The sequence below is a fragment of the Eufriesea mexicana genome, unplaced genomic scaffold (genome assembly GCF_001483705.2).
Source record: "Eufriesea mexicana isolate 0111107269 unplaced genomic scaffold, ASM148370v2 scaffold3947, whole genome shotgun sequence".
NCBI classification, from domain to species: domain Eukaryota; kingdom Metazoa; phylum Arthropoda; class Insecta; order Hymenoptera; family Apidae; genus Eufriesea; species Eufriesea mexicana.
In genome coordinates, this window is record NW_016911941.1 from 135518 (window position 1) to 157828 (window position 22311).

The following is a 22311-nucleotide window of genomic DNA, read 5'->3' on the forward strand; positions in this document are numbered from 1 at the left end:
ATCGTCATTTTAAAATCTAGTTAGGTGACACCCCGATTGTCATTTCTAACAGCAATTATCCTAAACTTCAGTCTTCTAGCAACAGAGAAAGTAAGAAAAAGTAATAATGTCAAGAAAAGCAAAAGAAACGACAAGTGAAGAAAGAGAAATAATACTAAATTTGTATAAAATGCGAAAATCTTATAGCGAAATATCACAAATTGTTAACAAAAGTCGTTTTACTATTAAAAGCATTGTAAAACGGTTTATAAATCAATCAAATTTTTATAGTGCGAATCGAAGTGGTCGTCCTTCCAAGTTATCTATTAGAGAAAAACGTAAAATTGTAAACGAAGTGAAGAAAAATCCTAAATTAAACTCTTCAGAACTCAGAATGATATTAAATAAAGAGCGTCAAAAAGAAGTAAGTTCGAAAACTGTGCGAAGGGTATTAAAAACTCTTGGATATTCTGCGTGTATTGCGCGAAGAAAACCATACATATTGGGAAAAAATCGAAAGTCGAGGGTTGAATTTACCAAAGAATTTATAACGAAGGATTCAACATTTTTGAGCAACATACTGCTTTCAGATGGAAGCAAATTTAACATATTTAAATCTGATGGCAGAATATCAGTTTGGAGAAAGCCAAATACGGAATTGGATCTACGAAATTTACAATCGAGTGTAAAACATGGAGGTGGTGGAGTTATGGTGAGGGGTTCTAATTGTTTTAATATATTTAAATATGTATATTTGTCCATAATTTCATCTATAAAAATTAATTCGTCAACCCCAGATGCTTCCATAGAATCCATATATACATATATATATCTGAGAGATCTGTGTAGGTAGTACGTCGAGATATCACATTTCACACTTTGAAAGCACATCAGTTTATGAAAAAAGAAACTACTTGACTGCCAAAACCGGTCGAACGTATGCTGTTGCCTTGTTGAAGGGCGAAAAGAGACTGACGTTTAATTGGCACTGCCTTCGTTCAAGGATTCCGTTAACAGCACGTCACTTTCGTCGCCGAGATCGCGACGATGAAAATACACCGTTGCGATCCGTAATCGAATCCTGGCATCTGCCTAATCCTTCGAATTAGCACAGAACCTCTTTGCTCGTTTAAAGTCCGTTCGATGGGTCGCGACAGTGGAAACAAACGAAGAATGTACGTGATCGGTGTTGAGGCTGCAGTTTAACAACCGCCGCTCAGGAACGAGTTTAAAGCTGTCCTTCACCGAGAGTTCTCCCAAGTAGCTCTCTATTTCCGAATCCTTAGAAGTACCTAAAATACAGTATCGGTTCTGTTCTGCTCACGCGTCGATCACGTACAGTTGCCTTATCCTCTGCCTCGTCTCGTTGGAACAACTATAGTTTCGAACAAAGTCGATTTTCCTTTAAAGTTACTTTAGAATTTTCGTGCTTGCGATGAAACAAAGCAGTTTCGATTTATTGAAACTTGTTGGTACATAAACTCGCAACTGCTCTGTATTCTTTTATTATTGTAGCGATATTATTTTGTTATTGTTATTGTGGGTTAGTTCTATCGATGCCGAGGTCAAGTTCGAGTGTCGAGGTTAAAGTTAGACAGAGGAGGCTACTCGTACTTGAAAACGAAGCTACGAAGATTTAATTCGTTTATTAGCCTAGAGCCAAATATACTACTTATTCACGAGAGATACCGTGACTATTTTATTTTCCTAGATTATTAATTTTTAGAACAGTTCCGTACATGATGTTGCTGAAACCCGAATGAAGAAAGTTGTAGACCGATTAATCTCTTTAACCCTTTGACTTCCACGCCGAAATCACATGTTTCCCTCAGGACGCTGCTAGATGCAAGATTTGTATTTTTATGACGCAGTATCATAACGTACGAATCGAGACAAACTCAACGACCTACAGATAATACTATAATCTTTGGATGAAAAATCACGCTTATTTAAAGATCATTGAAGAACTCAACATTTTTGTGCTTCGTAAGTAGTCAATTTATTTGTTTAAAAATGAATGATTAATATGGTGACCATCGATTTCCAGGCATTTTTTAGTATTTCGTAACAATATTTAAATATAATATATGTAATCTTTCCTTTGTTAAAATGCAATTATAGTGTATGAGAATAGCAATTATTGCTACTAATCAAATTATAAATTTAGTAAAACAGTAGAACTTTTGTTTGAAACGTGCTTTATTATCGCCAATAATTTCGAAAATATTCGATTGCTTCGATTTAAATGATCTCCTTGTATACAAGACATATCATTGTTCTCCCGACTATTATAAAATTTTGGAGTTTAATTAAATAACACAATTGTCCAATAGCAAAAAGTAATCCGATAGTACAATTAAAATGTAGAGTAACTACAATTCAAGGTAGCTTTACAAAAAAGGCAGAAAAGAAAATAGCAAATAGCATCGGACATATTGAAATAATTAATACGTAGCATGTTGACAATTAGAGGCCATAAAAGCTAAGGTTTATTAATTGTCACGTTATTACGAGTTACAATACTACAATTTCCGTTTTACTCGACGTCGACTTAATTTCCGATACGAACAAACAGCTAAAAGTAAATCCGATAGGCTTATTTACCTCGATGTCATTTTTAATACTGAAATATATTTTAATCGCTATTCGATTTCTTAATTTGTTCTTTCCAAGATATTTTCTGGTTGTTTTGTTAAAATGACGAAAGATGATTTAAATATCAACGCGACTGTGAAGATGCATCTTATATCGATTTGTATGATAATTAATCATTTATCGCGTTGATTTACAGATCAATTAAATTCACAATGATCAAGTTTCGACATGTACATAGATAAAGTAGATAATATTAGTTAAAGAAAAATAATAATGACAAACGGGTATTTTAATGACTCCAAAAACAAAAAATTTGGAATCAGTCATTTTGACTAGATTAATAGTTCTAGGTCTAATAAACAATGTATTGCGTTGGCCAACAAATAACGTTGGTATTTTTAATATAAAATGGTAATCATTTCGTTTAAAATAAAGAAAAATTGTATTAAATAATACACTAATCATTTTGATATATAATAAATGTTGGAAGGTAACTACGCCCATGCAACAATGAGGATAAGCCTGTTAGAGGTTGCAGGCCAATACCAACCTTCGAACATCAAGGGGTCGGTTTTGGGGGTTTAAAAGGGCCTGCTGTCCCTCGCAGCTCTTCACTCTCAGATCAGGAACAGTACAGGTACCTTATATATTATGACCCATAGTAGCATTAAAAAAGACTCTCGTGTTTTATTTGTATATTGCATAAAATGTATAAATTTCACGTTATTAAACCTTAAACCTTTATAAATACAATTGCTGTATAATTGAATACGGTTACTTCCCTGCATGTTAATCATTTGGATTTCCTTCACGAAATTTCCAACAATAAATAATTTCAAATAGCTCGTGATTATATTTAACCATTAGCACTACACAGGCGCCACTGCGGAGACATTGTTGAACCTGCAATGTTTCATTTCGTTTTGTTTTTATTGATATAGATAAAAATGCGAGTAAGACTGATATTAAATAAATTAACTGTGATTTTTAAACTTTTACTTTTCCGAAACAAAACTTGTATTTATCCACTTTAAAAAAATTTCTCATCGAGAAGGTATGTTGGATTCGATTGAATGACAAACTTCTCCAAGTAGGAAGTGTTAATAAATTGGAAGTATTACTTTGTACAATCTTTGTACTAAAAAAAAAAAAGAAATTCGACACTATTTATTGGTCAACCCAGCAGTGAACATAGCAACTGCTTCACATTATATTCGTAGATTCATTATTAACTGCTTGAATACCAACAGCTGTTTCGATTTTGTGTCGAAAATTCCCAGTACTATGCGTGGCTGAAAAGAAGTCATCTAAGAAACTTGTAGGACCGAATCCCCATTAACCCAATCATTCTAACGTCATGACAGAAGTACAGTAAAACGCTTCCCTTATTGGCAGAACTAATCCCTTCCTATTAGTCCGGTCATAGAACACCATGTGACGAAGAAAGCGAACGAAGCAACGAGACAAAGTGAGACGGACGCAATAAATAGATGCAAGAGCGTAGACTCATCCCAAAAGCATATTAACTTCAGATTCCTCTGATAAACACATGATTATTTGCAATTACTAATTACTAATTAGCATCTTGATTAATTTTTCATTGCATTATGCAACAAACGTGCTGTACTATACACATATTTGTTATATTTATGTTGTATCGTATGATGTTTTTAAACGGTTATCTAGATGCAATTATATAATTAATTTATCATAAAAAATACATCTTAAATTTTAAATCAATTTTCATAAATGATGTTAATTATTATTACTTTTGTACTCTACCTTATAAATCTTCTGAGCTATTGTCATCTGATTCCTTATCCGACTCACTGCTTTGTATTTCCAATCCTAGGTCTTTAATTGAGTCTTCTATTATTCGAGTGTAAGAATTTTACGGATATCTTACGCCTATGTTAATGTATCACGTTAACAAACTTGAAGGTAATAGTTTTGGGATTGTCATAGAAGAGTGGGTATTACTAGTGGAATACTCCCCTTGCCCCGCAACCGAACGAGATGACTTCTTTTCAGCCACGCATAGTACATTTGAACGCTATGGACTACTGACAGTTCACTCAGATACCGTCAAAATAGCGCGCTCAATACATAGTTGCTTCTTTTAATTTAAATAATACAACTAACACATTTTCTATTTCATTTTTATCTTCTCGATAATTTTTATTAAACAAAATTTGAAATATTTATAAACTAATATTACGCATACATAATAATATATGCATACAAAATAAGACATCGCAATCGATTAATTGTAAGATTAACGCTATTGCGCTGGTCGATATTTTTCGACCGTGTTTTTCCAATGACCCTGGGGCTCAAACGGTTACAAGATAATGATATCTCGTATAACAGATTAAAATCTTTTCCTTTTAAAGACAACAACGCTATTCTGTATCCACTCTTTCGTCACGGGACAATTACCGCGGTGGCTCTAAGAAAATGGCGTTCGGCCAACTCTCGAGTACAAGTGTGGTGATTGGTATATACTAACGCAGATAACTACGTGTAGTTACGGATAGTACAATGACGAAAAGTTTCACAAAAGTATAACACTGTAGATTTGAACTGCGTCGAATACGCTTTATTCGTGTTTGGTTCGAGTATACATGTGCTTATGATTATGAAAGTGGTCTAAGTCACTTATATTTGCTTCTGAAATATTAAAAGCTTCGGCCTTTAAATACGTCATAAATTATAAAATTAATTGCGATAAAGCTACGAACGCAATCTAACGATTCAATTCTTCACTGTTTTATAGAAAATAAATATATTGTAGAATACCAAAAGAAATCGCAAATCGGCTATTGCCAACAAAAACAAATTGTAAACCGATCCATATCTTCTAGAAGCAAATGGAAAAGTTATTCTATATAACAAAATTAAGTTGCGCGACTCCCCTACGGGGAGGTGAAGCGTGAGTTAAGGAAAGCATAAAAGCGTGGTCCTTGACAACCAAAACAGAATCCTTGGAAATCGGTTGTGACCAGCACAAGCGTGAGTCGCTTGGCGCTGAAAAGAGAGTTTTAAAAGAGTGCGTATTTGTGTGTTTTCGTTACCTCAGTGTTCTTTCCCATTAAATCAGTTTACGAGTTTTGAATTTGTGTTATCGTGTTCTTGTTCTTTCGTGAATTTTCGGTGTCTCAAGACCAGTTTCGCCATCCTACAATATTGACTAACGTCCGTGTTTCAAGTTTAAGACGTAAACAAGAATAAAATTTTAAAAAATCGCGTCGCTAGACATCTATTAATATAATACAAACCGAAGCAAACGCAACAACGATATTCGCCACTTCTCGATACGACTTTTCCAACGTCTCAGGGTACTCGAACGATTAAGGAGCAAAAAGGAGGGCGGACATTGGTAAAACAAGGGTTGTAGGAAAGATAAAATAATTTCCGGAACATCGGAACACGCGGACGGAAGATTTCGAAGGGAAGAGCCGGCAGAGCGTTCCTAATCGAAATCCGGAACGAGAGAAGACAATTATTGATGCAGACTAATTTCGCTATATAGGAGAGTAGAGAGAAGGACGAAAATAAGGCCCCCGAGAACTCCTGCCAACTTCCTTTTCCTCTCTAATACACATTTATAATAAAATCTAATCAAAACGAGTATAACGTTTTATTCCTCTAACGACTTAACGAGTAAAAGTTGCGCTAAAAATAATGAAACTCTTCTTGCAATATCGTTATACAGTAATTATCTGTACACGTAATTTGTTTTATACCGAAAGTTAGGAAACTTGTTTCGCGAAGGACCTGATATTAAATATGTACTTTTAGGAGTTTTGCCAGCCAAACAGTGAGTTGAAATTGTTGCGTAAATAGGTACCTACAAAATGAAACTTTCATATGTCGTTTATCAATGAAATTACAGCACATTTATAAATATTGTAGGATTGACATACACAAAGGAGTGACAACTCTCAACATAACGATATTTGTTATGAAAATACAGATTTCTACTCGACCAGCGCTTACGCAGAATCGTCTTGACACACTCGTACTCGAACACTTATTATCACTCTCTGCAACTCTGATTCTAACTCTGACTCTCGCATCATTCGACATCTCATTTATACCCATTCATATTGTGTATTGCTAAACGCTCGAAGGTTTTCGAAGCGTTTCCCAAAATCGTAAGTCTTTCACTCGTTAATGATTATGTAATAATAGTTTTCTTATGCTACGAGCCCATTTCAGAATTTCTCTTGAGAGTACTCTCAAGTTGTGTGTTCATTTGAGAGCAACTACGCGAGGTTTTACTCTCAGGTAAACGATAGAAAACTCGCCGAGAGTAGAGCTCTCAGAACTGAATAAACTTGAGAGTCGTTTGACAGTCATTCTTCAACGGACTGGCACTACGATTGCTCTTCCTTACGACACTTGATACTATCTGCCTCTTCCTCATCGTTCAGTCACCTTTCATTCTTGCACACGCGCACTACGCACACCTGATTTCACGTCTAGTCTACCTCAACATCCACTCGATCGGCTCGTTTACCAGCGCGTTTAATCTGTTCTTGTTCCCCGTGGACCTAAGAAGAGTGAAGCGTCAACATCGAATCGATTAGCAGATTATATCTACTTTTCTACGTATTTATCCATTTTATATATTAAATTCCTACAAAGTATTGTTATGAAAAGAAATGAATATTTTTTATAGTGTTTTAACTGGACTCTCAAATATCATAAAAGGAATGATGATATTAAAAAAATATTCTTACAAGAATTGTTTGGTACGAAGGGAGCATAATTTTTTTTATGTGGAACGATATAGAAGATTTCAAGATAAAGTTAACCCCTGTGAGAGGAGTCTTTATTTGGACAGCGCCACCATGCATAGAGATCTACACTGCTTCAAGGAAACTGTCAGCCTCAGTTTCCAAGCAGGACTAAGTGACGCAATGGGTCCTCACAGGGTCTATAAAACCCTGGCTCAAGGGTTTGACAACACACTCTATCGATAATTCACCATCACGCATCTCGCAAGACTCAAGCCTCCGCATACGTGTATCGCCAGGGAATAAAATATAAATCAAAGTATAAAGTCAAGTCATTATAAACCCGATCCTGTTTACCACACCCCTTACACTATTTTCACTAGTCTAACTCGTGATGAAAATTTTAGGCCAAACTTGGATATCATGAGTTAGGCTCGTTGTTTAATTTCATGCCAAACGTGGATATTACGAAGCTGCCTCGTGATCGTCATTTCGGGCCAAACATGAATATCACGAATCTGACTCGTTATCAACACTTCAGACCAAACATGAATATATCGAGTCCGACTCGTGGTCTTAATCTCGGGCCGAGTATGAATATCTCGAATGGACTCCCGGCTATTTCGCACTCAAGACGTAGGATATCGTGTTTCAAATTTCAACACTCGGGCTCCGCTGTTCGGCTCCTTCCTCAACCATTCAAGCACACGGGTTTGGCACGACTTTTTCCGAGGCGTTGTCTATCATACACAACACAAAAAATACAGTTCACTAAACATTCGAGGAAACGCATCATTTCCTCTGGCAGCTGTCAAATACTAATCATCGCCAAGACCGATCTATAGTACATACGCTATACACAGTGTACAAAATTAATTCAAAAATGACGCACGACAAGATTGTCAATGGCATTGTACCATCCTTGGACATAGTATGTTAAAATGAAAATGAAACAATTTGTGAGAATATTTATGAGCAAAAACGAAATAACTAAAAAGCTAGAAAGTATGCCAAAATGCAAGAAAGTTTGTAAGAATACATCAAGTCTATAAATACAGATATTAAAAATGAAAATTCTTCAAGTGATAGTATTTACTAGTAATTAAAAATTAATGAATTTTTAACGAATCCTTAACGAAATGAATAAAAGATTGAAGGAAAATTTAAATTTACAAACTGGCAAACTGGTTGCTCGAAACAATTTTTTATTTTTATTTAAATAAATATAACTTAAAATTCCATTATTTGAACAATATTTGAAAATTTCATCTTTTTATTTATTCATTAAATTTAAATATGGGAAACTCTATTGAAGTACTCTGGTACCATTTTTCAGATTTGTATTCGAGCGAATTTATACTACTTTATTAATTCCGAAATATAATCGACGGTTAAACGAATTGTCGTCACGTTTTATTATTTAATTACATCTGCTAAACGATGCTAATCGATAGCAATTTCGAGACTGACGAAAAATTTGCATTATCCTTTGTTTCGTCACGCAACGTTTCCCATTTCCAAGTGGGGGCACGCAATATCGCGACTCTCTGCGCAAGATATAGCGACTTTGTGTCGGAATAAATGCCGCTCAACATGTACCCTAATGTATGCGTGGCTTATAAGATTACCAATAATGCCAACCCATACATTAATTTGAAACTGCCGTTGTCTTGGCTATACAACGAGAACTTCTCGTTCGCCGTGTGTGTGTAACTTACCTGTATTTATCGTGAAAATTTATAACCTCATCTCCACCGAAAATTATATCGTAAATGTGTTAAAATGGGAATTTAACATAAACGATAGAATAACCGAGTTTCCAATATTAGAGATGCGAGGAAAGCCTGAATAGTTGATACTCAAATTGGAAGAAACAAAAGAAGAGATTGACTATGCAAGATTTTAGGTAGATCGTAACTGAATGTACTTTGAGTTAGGTATGCATAGTTTGCCCGAGTTAACCCTTTGCACTCGGCGATTTTTTCGTTACGGGAAAATAGTAATTCGAAGACTTTCTGCCATAAAGTCGACGAAATTTCTAAAACGGTAAATAAGAAATCGTATGAAAATTAAGACGTAGAATTATTTTACTTCGACATTCCACGCATCGTAGTATAATTGTAAATTTAATATATTAATAAACATCCAGTTTTAGAATCTGATTAAATGGTGACTGAGAGGCGCCTCGAGTGCACAGGGTTAAGTCAGATAAGCCGTAAAATGCATAAGAAGGGAACGTACAAGTGCACTGGAAAATACATGCGAAGGATTAACTGGAGATTATAGTGGAATTATATAGTTAAAGATCGTATTCTTATAATTATAATTATAAAAATTCATATTTAGGTATAAACAACTCAGGATGATTGTGTGTTAACACTAGAACTATCGATCTATGACGATTAGCTAAATCGGTTATAAATAAATGATAATTACTGTAACGACCATCATTCTCACCCTCGCCAATAGATGGATTCCTACTTGAAGCTGGTTCGAGGACTTTCTCGCAAGAATTCTCGGTGAATCCTCAACAAGCCATAAATAGAAGTTTCTATGCTACCTACGTATCCCTCGTCTATGGTAGGACCTGCTAGGTAGCCTTACTGATAAGTCTAGTAGCAAGCCCGAGAGCAAACGCATCCCTTCCTTGTTCTTTCGTCCCTTCTAGCACCACCGCAACGGAGAGGGATACCTGAGTGCCAACAACACCCCAACACTCCAGACACACCCCCACATTAGAATATATAATTATGTTACTGTAAGAATCTGTACGACGGAGATAAAGCTTCTCTCTCTCTCTCTCTCCCTCTCCCTCTCTCTAACGACGTTATTTATTAAAGGAATACGCTAATATAACTCTTACGCAGAAGTGACTAGCAGTATACATATACTCGTACTCGCAACTCGCAACTCGACACACAGTTCTTCACACAGTGACCCTCGTATCTTTGACATCTCCTTTTATTCCCACTCATACTACGCATTGCCAAACATTCAGAGATTCTAGGTTTTAGGGAATCATTTGTTGTTCACGCGTCACAAACAATCTAGTATAAACATTATCACGCTCGCACCCTTCGCAGCGACAGACCTGCGATTCGCTATTATGTTGTTCCGATATTTACCTGCCACTCGATACGACCAACGCTAATACCACATTACTAGCACATTACTATTCAAATAAAAGTCAGCATTAATATTGTCAAAAGCAGCTGATGTACGATTTCAGGAATTGTGAAAATAAAATGTCCGAAACGAGTCATATCAACCATTTTGATAGTTCTAATGTTAATAAGATGAGAAAAAGGAAGACTGTAGATGATGTTCCTAGCTCGGGTATAATATGAGAAAGAGGTTTATATTCTGCAGACGATTCTATGATTCTATGTGTAGGATTTTGTGCTAAATTAATCCTATGCAGTCAGAAATCTGCGTGCCTAATAAGCAACAACTCCCTTTTTATAACAAAACAGGTTTTATTTAACACTTTACCGACCGATAGCCTATTCATTGGCTTTTTGTCACCGACGCTTACCGACCTACATATGTAGGTATTAATCGGTTGCCATGGCGATGAACAGTCATTATCATTATATGAACAATAATTTGTTGTTTAGTATTGAGATACGTTGCTCAGTTGTATCAGTTGCGTTGCTTTGTAAGCTCCCAATTTTTATATAGGAGACGCCAGGGAGAATCTGCGGCTGAGCGACCAATCGGATGTGTTTATGCTGTTGAATCACTAGCGGTCAGTAAAATGTTAACTAAAATATTACACTAAGTTTCTCACACGATCCTCTATTCACTACGTCTCCATACACATCCAGCTTTCTGCCTTTTGACTTCCTCGCGCCTTCACAGCCTTACTTAAAACCAAAACTCTTTCTTTCCGTGCACACTCACACTTTCACTCTCAATCATTCGACATAGTCACAGGCATCCCAACAAAAGGATTCTTTCGCGCTATCGTTTGTTCTTTTGCCCAGAACGCCAGAGTCGGACCCGATGTCGCCGTTCGCTGCCCCTCGCTTTTTGAGAAGCGGCCCAAGCGTTTCCATGCATTCCCTTAGAAGTAAAGCCGCACACCCATTCGCTGCGCTACCACTCTTAATGCTATTTTCTTTGGTAGCGTCTTTCACCGCTCGCCATCGCACATATGTTTCTAAGGTTCCGTATTTATATAATTTTACGATTATACGACTCCATGATTCAATGATTCCATGATCCTGTGATTCTATAATTATTAGTCTAATCTTATTGATATACTTATTCTTCTTGCATCGGTTGTTCCGTCGTGGAAGACCCATTACGGTCTTCCAACAGCCAGGTCTTAGGGTCGAACAATTCGGCATCGGAATTTTCCGCTCCATGCTTTCAGCATGTTTGAATGCTTTACCTTTTTTCTTTGACTTCTCGTGTCGCGGAACACGAGAATCCTGGAAATCCCTAATTTAACGAAATTAGGCGACGGCTCTTAAGACTTGGCTGACAATAGGCCTGAGGGCTCCACGTGGTCCGCACACGTTGGAAGCCTCAGGCCCTCGCTAAGGGTAATAAACGACCGATGGGGTCACCGGCGCGCGGGTGGACCCCAGGTACCCCACCTTGGAGGAGAGGGTTTCCTCCGCTATCGTTGTTTTTTGGGGGAACCTTCCCTTTCTCCATGGTCACGGATTCGCGAACCAATGGAACGCCCTTGGTCAAAAACTGCTAATCATATTTGGCGAGCTCCCGATTTTTCCTAAGGCCGATCTTAGGAAGATCGAGGAGCTCACTTCCGCACGAGCTCTGAGAGTCACGGGTTCTCTCCTAGCTCACTTCGGTACGAAATTTGAGAGACGTCGGGTCTCTATAAAACACTCCATCCAGCCGATCGACAACACGCCACGTTCTTTTCGAAACGTCGACCGTCGTAGACACGACTCTTTTCCGCTCGTGCAACTTAAACAGTTGACCAATATTAATTTGGCGGGCAACACGTGTCGTAGTCGCGAGACGGCCTTACAACCCGTCGGAAATACGAGAATTTCGATCGCGACGCGACATCGATGATTGTTATTTAAATCGTTAAAAATGTTCATGATACTATCGCACTGATAATACGAAATTATAGTTATTACGTAAAACGATAATAAACCATTTTATGAATCAAAATAGATATATCGATAGTTATAAGAAAAGATATTTTCCTTTTCAACATCACAAATTTTCATTTTCGTGAATTGCCATTTTAAATTTTGATCATCGATTCGTTTAATTCGTATTCACATAAACTGTATAACTTTTCTTTAGCTGGTTCTTCGTTTCTCTTGTTCTCTTATATACACATAAATCGTGTACATTTTTCAACCTAATTAACGAATAAACTAGATTTTTCTAAGAGTTTAAATTTTTCCTTATAACCATAGATGTCAATAAATCTATTTTAAATTGATTTTCTCACGTACACTAGCACAAATTCCAGATATCTGGAAACTCTATCTTTTTAAGATATAAAAAATTTATTATGAAGAGAGGTGACATAAATGTATTCTACAATAAATATACAATCAAGATTTTATAGAAAGTTGAAAATGAAGCAAACATTCATCGAAATATCGAATATAGATCCATCATCCAAGTTTCTGTTGCAACGGTGATGTTAAAATTAATGCAATGCGAAATATCGTTTATACCTTAACGTGAAAACGATTTTGAAATCAAGTTTCGTGTAAGTTAAAAACGTATGAAAAAACACGACGTATCTATTAATCCATAATCAACAGATTCTGCACTTTTTACTTCAGTATTGCATATTGATTTACATTATTCTTCGATCATTGCTTCTTCTCTTGAGAAACAGCATACCAAACTAAACTATTAATCATATGTAGGAAAGAAACAAAGCATAGATAACAGGCGACTCTTGGTCCCGCGCATTGCTTACTCGACCTTTTCGCTACTGCGGGTAGTATAGAAATACAAAACACTATCACAATACCATACAAAATTGTAGTAAACTTGAATTACGATAAATAAAGATAAAACTCGGTGAATCAATGTATTTATATTATTGCTTCTACTATGTAATAAAACTAGAATAGATAATAAATGAATATGTCAAAAAGCTTTTTCTTCAAATCAATTTGTTTAGTAGTTATAAGTACTTGTACCACAACAATCATTCTGTGACAATACATTTGTCCGGCACTGTATGTAGGAATGTTGGGTAGGCAACAAAATAACGGTGGTAAATAATATATAAAAATAATTTATTTTGAACTAATTCTAAACTTATTCTAAGCGCTAATAACTCTCACACTGACTCTGACTCGCTATCACTAAAAAACTGTTTCCTTCGGCGTCCCTACACCCTTAACCATTGCGCGCTATGAACGCCCAGTTTTATAAAATATAGTGTGGTATCGCAGAATGAGTGGGTCGAGCATGTTATCTAGAGTGCGTGCGAAAGGACGAATGATCGTGCGCTAGGATCGTGTGGACGGGATGTTTATGAATGTATCGGATGAAAATGAAGAGTGTCTTTAGGAATGCGTTTGAGTGTTTGGGCTACGTGACCCGCTGAGGGTAAAATTGCAAGGAGTGCGTGGGAAAGTGTGATTGGGAAAGAGAGAATAGGTATGCACTCGATAGGTCACATACCCTAAACATTCAGAGGCATTTCACTTTTCACTTGCATTCGATACTGCCATAAAGATCCCGTTCGTGCGATCCTTGGAATTAGTCACTCGTCTTCCCGCACGCACTCCAGATAACACGCTATACGCTCGAACCAAACCTGAGATCACTGTTCATTATCCTCTATTTTCGAGGAACAGCCCAACGTTCCCATGCACTCTACAGTCGTACCCACACAAACGGTACAGTCCCAAGCGGTGATCTTATAACCTAAACATCATCTATCCGAACCAAAACTTGAATAAAGCGCATTTTGAACAGTTTTACTCTCTAGTGTTGTACTGCTGTGAAACTCCTTCGTCATTGTATTAGCCGTAATTATACGTGGATATCCGAGATAGTACCAATCGCCACATTTTTACACGAGAGTTATCCAAACACCGTTTCTTAGAGTCACCGCGGTAACTGTCCCGTGACAACCATAAGGTCCACTTGAAAGAGATGGCTGAGAGACCCAGAAGAATAACGAAATATGTAAACCAATCCTCCATTTCATTCGGGACATTCGGACCTAGGCATGAAATACAGGTGATCTGCTTTACGTGTCTCATGTATAATACGTATACATATAACACTCGTTAAACGCATATTCAATAATGATAAAAATACGTCTTGCATTAATATGAACATTTCTTGATGGCAAAACAATTTTAAATGTAGTAACAAAAGAGGCGGAATTATTGTTCGAAAAGCAAATACGCATTATCGTTTACATAATCCAATTTTTGCTGAAAGAAGATAAGGAGTGAAATAGACTACATTATAAGAAGACAAGGAAAAATACCATTGGACACAAATCTGTCAGTTACGTTACATTAAATTTTTATACATTTTACCATATCATCACAAAGATATTATTATTCATTTGTTGAACTGGTAGTAAAAAAGGGTTTCTGCAGTGAAAACGAATCCAGATAAGTATAACTTTAATTATATCGCAAAATTAGCTGCTTGACTTCCTGGCGGCAACTGACTAAGAACACGACACCGCTGGCAAACAGGACGCCAAAACAAAAGACGATCGTCTTGTTGCCAGCTTTGCCGATCCCATTCGTATCTCTGTAGCGACAATGCCATGCAGAAGAGGGGGTAGCTAATAAAGTGTCGCCGCGAGACCGAAAAGAGGATTAGTCTTCGGTGGAACTTGGTCAATGTAAGAGAACAGTGAGTGCGGAAGTGTGTAATTGTAGTCTTTTGGTTCGTCATTTTGAATAGTTTGAAACAGTGCCACGAAGAATCTTACAGTTATCAGAAGCGTCTTATAGATTGATCTTCGTTGAATGAAAATCGGTGGTTTTTAAGATGGCCACAGAAGATCGAGAAAAAAGTAATAAAGTTGCAAAGAAGTGCCTCGAAGACGGTCAGTATTTTAAAATATTTATACGTTATTTTTTTATACTCTCATGTATGACTTTCCTTTGTTTTTGTTTTGTTTCTTTTTTTATTTTTATACATCGACAAAAAAAGAAAATAAATGAAAGATGTGTTTAAAAGTACCGTAGTACAAATGCATCGCAATATGATTTTATCGTATATTGGCACAAAACGAAGAAAATATGAGGAAGTTAATGTTACATGCAATATGAAGGTTTATTTTACATAACTATACAGAGTGTAATATATCTTTGTTGTTTCTGACGATACAAAGAAGGACGTATCGTGAAAAAGTTGCATAGTTCCATGGGATGAATGTAAGAATAAGAATCGTTAATGATTTGTTAAACGGAATTGCATATTTTTGTTAATGTAATATAGTGGCTGGCAATAACGCGAATTCATTCATGTATAACTTTATAACCTTTAGAGATGTCCGTGAATACAAAAAAGGCACGTCTTTTCCTAAAAGTGAAGTGAAATAAGAATCAACGTTTATTATAAAATTAAAATAGATATTACGTGTGCCCAAGATAAAAAAAAAAAGGCATCATGAACGTCTCAATCTTTTTTGCACATTCAATATTTAGGTACTTTAGTTTTTAACGACGTACAGATAATCAAAGAGATTAGTAGTTAAATAGAGGATATCATTAATCGTATCACAAATTTTTCTTTATAATTCCTTAACATATAAAGATATCTGTGTTACGTCATTTCTTTATTACACGTGCCATTTCATAAATTAGTAACTTTGAGATAAGGATTTTGCATTATTATTGAGCGCTTAAAGTTTGTTATATTTGTTAAAGGGTTAAGTAACTAAATATTTCTGTGACATTTTATTAACCCTTTGCACTCGACAGGTGACCTTCAGTCACCATTTTATAAAATTTGGAAGATCGATATTAATTAATATATCAAATATAATGTAATGTAACAGTGTGTAAAGTATCGAAGTCAAATAATTCTACAATTCTTTATTTGCTGCTCAAAAAAGTATCGTCAGTTTTTTAGTACAGAATCTTTGAATTTTTACTCTTCTCTAACCAAAAAATCGTCGAGTGCAAAGGGTTAAAATTCAATAAATTTTATTAAAGAAATAAATAAGTTTTATTCGATCGATCGTCATGCCATCAATAGGCATAAGTGCCGCAGCCAATGCTACAATTTTCAGGAAGGATTAACCCTTGAGATTCGAAGATTTTACTGTCTCAGAAAAGATGCAACTCGAAGAGTAGAAAGGATTAAGTCTAATTTACCCAATAATATTAGTGTTTTTGTATATATCGGGGGTATTTTGATAAAATCAATAGGAGATACTTTAAATCACACTTTCCATTGAATCACCCATATTTGTTTTCGTAGTTCTATAACAGACAAAGGAGATTAGAGAAATCGAAAATTCTGATCTTTATTCAACATTATCGAATTATCGATGACTTTAAGAGACGTAAGCTATTTTTTTAATCGGTTACAATTAGCTTTTTCAGGGTAAATATACTCCATGTACATGCAAACAGATCGTTTAATATACATGTAATCGATGCCCCTTAACCATATATTATTCAACGCGCTAATCGATGCAACCGATATTTCGCACGAAAAGATTAATCCATTTATATCTTAAAATTATCGATTTTTTAGATATTTTAATTTGTAGTTAAGGAATTCTCACTCTCTTACCAGTGTCTATTTACAGAAATTCTATACGCATTTAAATTAGACGACGAGAAATACTTTAATGTCGTTGTTATCACAATCGTTATTTTCACTAATAATTATTTTGTTCCATTTTGCACGCTATAGCAGAATTTAGCTTATCGAGACATTATTGCCAGAGAACTATTCTGGCGTGTACAAAAGGTTTACAATACGCCTTTCCATTCAGCTCAGTATGCAAAAAATTATACGTAACGCGAGCTACAGCCTTGAAAAACTTGGAATCGTACGAGCACGGTATAATGGATATTGAGAGAGCTATGAAAATAGATACTTCTTCGTTCCATTCAATGGACTTGAAGACGATGAAAACGGAGTTAATGACTCTTTTCGGAAACGCTTGTACAGCGGGCGAAAAAGTCTCACAAGCCTTACACGAACGTTCTCCTAAATTGCACAAGGAGATTCGACTAGATTATGATCCAAACACTGGGCGACATTTCTTCAAAGCAGTGACAAGTATTTTGACTGGGGATGTTATTTTAATCGAGAAGGCACTAGTGTCGCAACTCGTGACACATAAATCTCGCAACGCCTGTCACCATTGTACCAAATACTGTGAAGCATTGATTCCATGCGAATACTGTCCCCTCCTTACATATTGCTCCGAAGAGTGTCGCAAGGAAGCTTTTAACGAGTATCATCAATTCGAATGTGGACTTCATGATCTTTCTGTCATCGACCAATGTGCAATTAAACTGCTTGTAAAGCTGACGAAGAATGCCTGTTACGTAAAAAATGCAGTCAAATATTGCGAGGAATTGAAAAATATCAGTGAAAGTAATAGCGATATTAATATTTATTAACATTTTATTACCTGACATTATTTAGTTAATTTTATGAAATTCAAAGTACAATACAGAGTTGAGAATTCATACAAAACGACGTATAGTTTTCCGCGCAGTGGACAAGATGTTGAAAAAGTAAAGTCCAAGATTCGAAGAACATACAATAGTCATAGAGAGAAACGGAAAATATGTAATCAACATAAAGTCTTCGATCAATTCTTTGTATATAAGATCCACTTTTAGCCAAATATGCAGTTAAGCGGCTTTGCCTTAAAAGCGTCTTTTTTTCGGTTTCTTCAAAAAAGGTTTTATTTGTGCCTCAATAAGAAATATAGATCGGGGGAGCTTGAAAAAGTAATGTGCTTTCATTAATTTTTTGACAAAAAACATAAAATTGTTAAAAACTACAGAATGCGTGAGTTGATCTCTATGATTTTTGAACATGTTATAGAGGACGAGATTCTGAACAACTTTTATCTGAACAATAATTGCCACCATGCCTTAATTTCCAAGATATTATCAAAAATTGTTCGCACTACCGCATTGACTCCGCCTGTGCCTGTGTCGTGAATCGGTTTCAAAGGATCGCTTATCGTCTCTTTCTTTAAACAAACCCCGGCAAGCAACCGAAACAGAACTGGCAGGCTAGCGTATATAACGTGTGGACAAAAAGATTAAATTTAATTAATTTCAATAATATGTCAATTTAGATTTTTTTCACATGTCAACCATGTTGGTGTGGTGTCGTGTCGCATTCGCTTCGAGCCGCAAGCGGCCTTCCGCTCTTCGATGACAACACAGTCTAACCTAACTCTAATATATTACTTAATTTACTGATTAATAGTAAGGTAGGGTTGGCTTACTGAAGTAATTGGGGTAGGTTTAGGTTAGACTTATACCACGGCTGCCGTCAGGTGGCCGGCCATATAAACGGAAATCCAAAAATCGAAACTTCATTAAGTCTTTATTAAGTATTAGATCGGGTGATGGTTGGGATGGTATGGTGTAAGGGTCCGCGAGTTTGAGAATGAGTGTAGGAAATGAACATAGCTTCCTAGGCGTCAAGCAGCATACTGATCATACGTTATATACGCTCGTCAGGGTTTGTTTATAGAAGGAAACAATAAGCGATCTTTTGAAACCGATCCGACAGGTCCACGACACAGGTATTATAGGCGGTGTCAATGGGGTAGTGTGAACAATTTTTGCAATTATCGCGGAAATTAAGGTCAAGTGGCAATTATTGTTCAGATAAAAGTTCAGAATCTCGTCCTCTATAACGTGTTCAAAAATCATAGGGATCTATCCACGCATTCTATAGGTTATTAACAATTTTGTTTTTTGTGAAAAAACTAGTAAAAGCACATTACTTTTTCAAGCTCCCCCGATCTATATTTTTTAGTGAGGCACAAATAAAGCCTTTTGTGAAAAAACCGGGAAAATAGATTCTTTTAGGGCAAAGCCACTAAATTGCATATTTACCTACTTTTATTATTTACGAACATTCGATATTGTTGAATTATGACAATAAATAGGAAATGCATGTCATGGAAAACGAAATGCAGAAGGAATATTTATCGGAATATCGACCATTGCTAAATAATAGAAGTCGATTTTACGTAAAAAGGATTGATCGTTTTGTACAAATTACATTGATTAGACGCACGTTTATTCTCGATGAGTAACTATGGTCTCCTCTTTTTGCTTCTTTTTATTAAATACCGTTTAACTTTCCGCGGAGAAATACTGCGAATAATGTGATATAAGAATTTTGTTTATTACTATATATTTGATATACCGTAACCTTCACATTTGCAACCTCCTATACGTAGAAGATTAATAGCACCCTGTGATTATTACTACCTTGTGTAAAATTCAATTGATTTACTTCATAGTTTTGCCGAATATTTATTCCTATATTCCTAACGCATAATATATCTATAACATAGATGTATAAAATATCGAATGCAAGAATGAGATGAAAGATTGTGAGTATCGTGTGAATGTATGTAACATATGCACATATATTTTAAATATTAATACCGTTTTTTACAGCGTCAACAAGGGAACTTTGGAATATGGAAAAATTGATAGTGGACAATTTCATGTCAATTCTTGATTTGAGTACTTCAATGGAAAATGTCATGGCATACCCTATGCGGAAACATCGTATTTCGGTGGCATTAGCTATGTTATTGCGAAAACAAATTCCCAATTATATACAAGACAATTTGGTGGACGTTTTGGGTCTTGTGAATCTGATCTGCAGGGCATCCTATATCGCAGATACATATCATTTTCAAGTACATCTTTTAAAATACTATTTTTCTTTTTTGAATCTCCGCAACTTTGTGATTCCGTGATTTTTGTGACTATGTAACTATTCAATGGATCCATCTAACTCGATTTGCTCGAATATCTTCGAGACGATTTTTGTTAATACTAAAAGGTATTTCACATAGTCCGATGTAAGTAAATTTCGTTAAAATTATCGATTTGCAATATACTAGTAGAAATATATTATACACGAATAATAGTAATTGAATGGGTATGACGAAGTAGATAGATACACAAGAAATGACGATACAAGTTGACTGTACATGGGTAAGGTGGTAAACAATTTTTTTCAGATCAAGCTAGTTTTCTAATAGTTTAATGTTAGGGATTCGTAAACTAAGCATGCACTTGTTTGTGATCCTTACTTTCTTCACGTCTAAAGGATATCGCTGTGCTATTTGAATTATTATTCCAGTTTCTTATATTAATCACTCATAAATAATAAAAGTCGATAATAATAGTAATTTCTTGATAAAATTTGTTCCTTGTCTTCATCTAAATTCTATTCTCATTGTAATGAGAGTCTCATTCCGTACTCGATTATATCTTACAAGAGAACGCACACCTCGCGAATATTTAACATGTATTTATTATAATGTGACTATAATGTGATTTATTATAATACTATAAAATAACATGTGGTGGATAATGAAAACTTGACGGTGTCACTTATCAAACTATTTATTAATAATATTAATTATTACAAGGATTCTCTCTACATTTCTAGATTATTATTCATCGCACATTCTCACGCGGCAAAGGGACATTCACGCACCACACGGTCGGACACACACTCACTTGTTCTTCGCGCATCTTTTGTTTTCCAGTTTTACCATCCATCCACATTCACGCGTCACCACGCATCACCTCTCATTCATACCAACTTAAAAGCTAAACATCCCCACATAACATAGTTATGTGCTATACTGACTACCGTTTACATTGTGCTTTGTTTACTGGTTTGTCGATGCGATTTTGTTTATCGGTGCTGTGGATAGGGGAAAAGCATTTTAAACAAAATAGCATGGACGCACGACTGAAACAGTTAAAGAATCTAATAATATACTGCGCGGTGTTCGCCGAAGATATTTCTTGATGTCTCGGAGACGTTAAAGTCTACAATGGCACCTGAAATGAATGACGTCTCCCAGACGTCATTATATGTCAAGGTGTTAAACCAGCAACAATTTCGAAAATATTCGATATTAGTAAATCGAGTTAACTAGATCAACCTGCAAATGAAGATATAATCGATAAGTATTTATATTGTAAGCTACAAGTTATTCCAATACTTTCTATAGGATGATATATCATGTATCAAGCGTGAACATATTATGGCAGAAAATATATTCAGGCTGCTTAGTTTCACCACTCATTCTTGTTGTGCGAACACTGTACATACGATAGAAAAAGATAACGTGATTGTTCTGCGTGCAGCTAAAGATATAAAACAAGATGAAAACGTAATAAACCCTTTTAATTTTAATTTTATTGCTAATAAACCCTTAAAATTCAGTGTCATCTTAACGAGTTGTTTTCTAGATAACCTTCAATTTCTTAACTACAAGATCTTGTTACAAAGGATTTTTGGAACGAGATGTGCTATGGAAACAACGTACAGGTAGGGCTTGCGAATGCGAGGTTTGCTGTTTGAAATATGATTTTGATTCCAAGATTAAGAAGAAACTAGATATACCTGAGGAAGTAAGAAAACATCTGCAAGAAAATCCAACTAATGTTGAGTACTTGTGGGAATTATTGAAAATAATTAATAATCACATAAGCGAGCCGTGTATAGAAGCAGAGGTGATTAAATATGCCATATCTGATGCGTATCGGGGAATAGAGGAGCCTGTAAGTATCCTCAATCTTCTTGCGTGAAATTTTCTTATTTTATATTCATTCGATACATATATTGACAAAACATACTTATCGGCAATAGTTGATGAAAATGATTTGCGAATGTCTGTATATTTTCTAACTTTCAAGCTATATGAAGCAAGTTTTATTAAAAACATTGTAGGTAGTGTCTCTTCATTTCTATTTCTATTTTTAATATGTTTGATTATTTCTCGATTTGTTTATACGTTTATTTC

General features: G+C 35.6%; 1 protein-coding gene across 1 annotated transcript in view; it reads left to right on the plus strand.

Moving 5' to 3' along the window:
- The window catches only part of LOC108551367 (SET and MYND domain-containing protein 4), a gene marked incomplete at its 3' end in the record, with an annotated part of 50870 nt that extends 28801 nt beyond the window's left edge, over window positions 1-22069 (plus strand). The window contains exons 2-5 of the mRNA XM_017905505.1: window positions 17178-17870; window positions 19934-20181; window positions 21517-21678; window positions 21758-22069. Of these exons, the coding sequence (XP_017760994.1) occupies window positions 17178-17870; window positions 19934-20181; window positions 21517-21678; window positions 21758-22069 (1415 nt within the window). The remainder of the gene's footprint in view (window positions 1-17177; window positions 17871-19933; window positions 20182-21516; window positions 21679-21757) is intronic.
- Window positions 22070-22311: the final 242 nt, after the last annotated feature.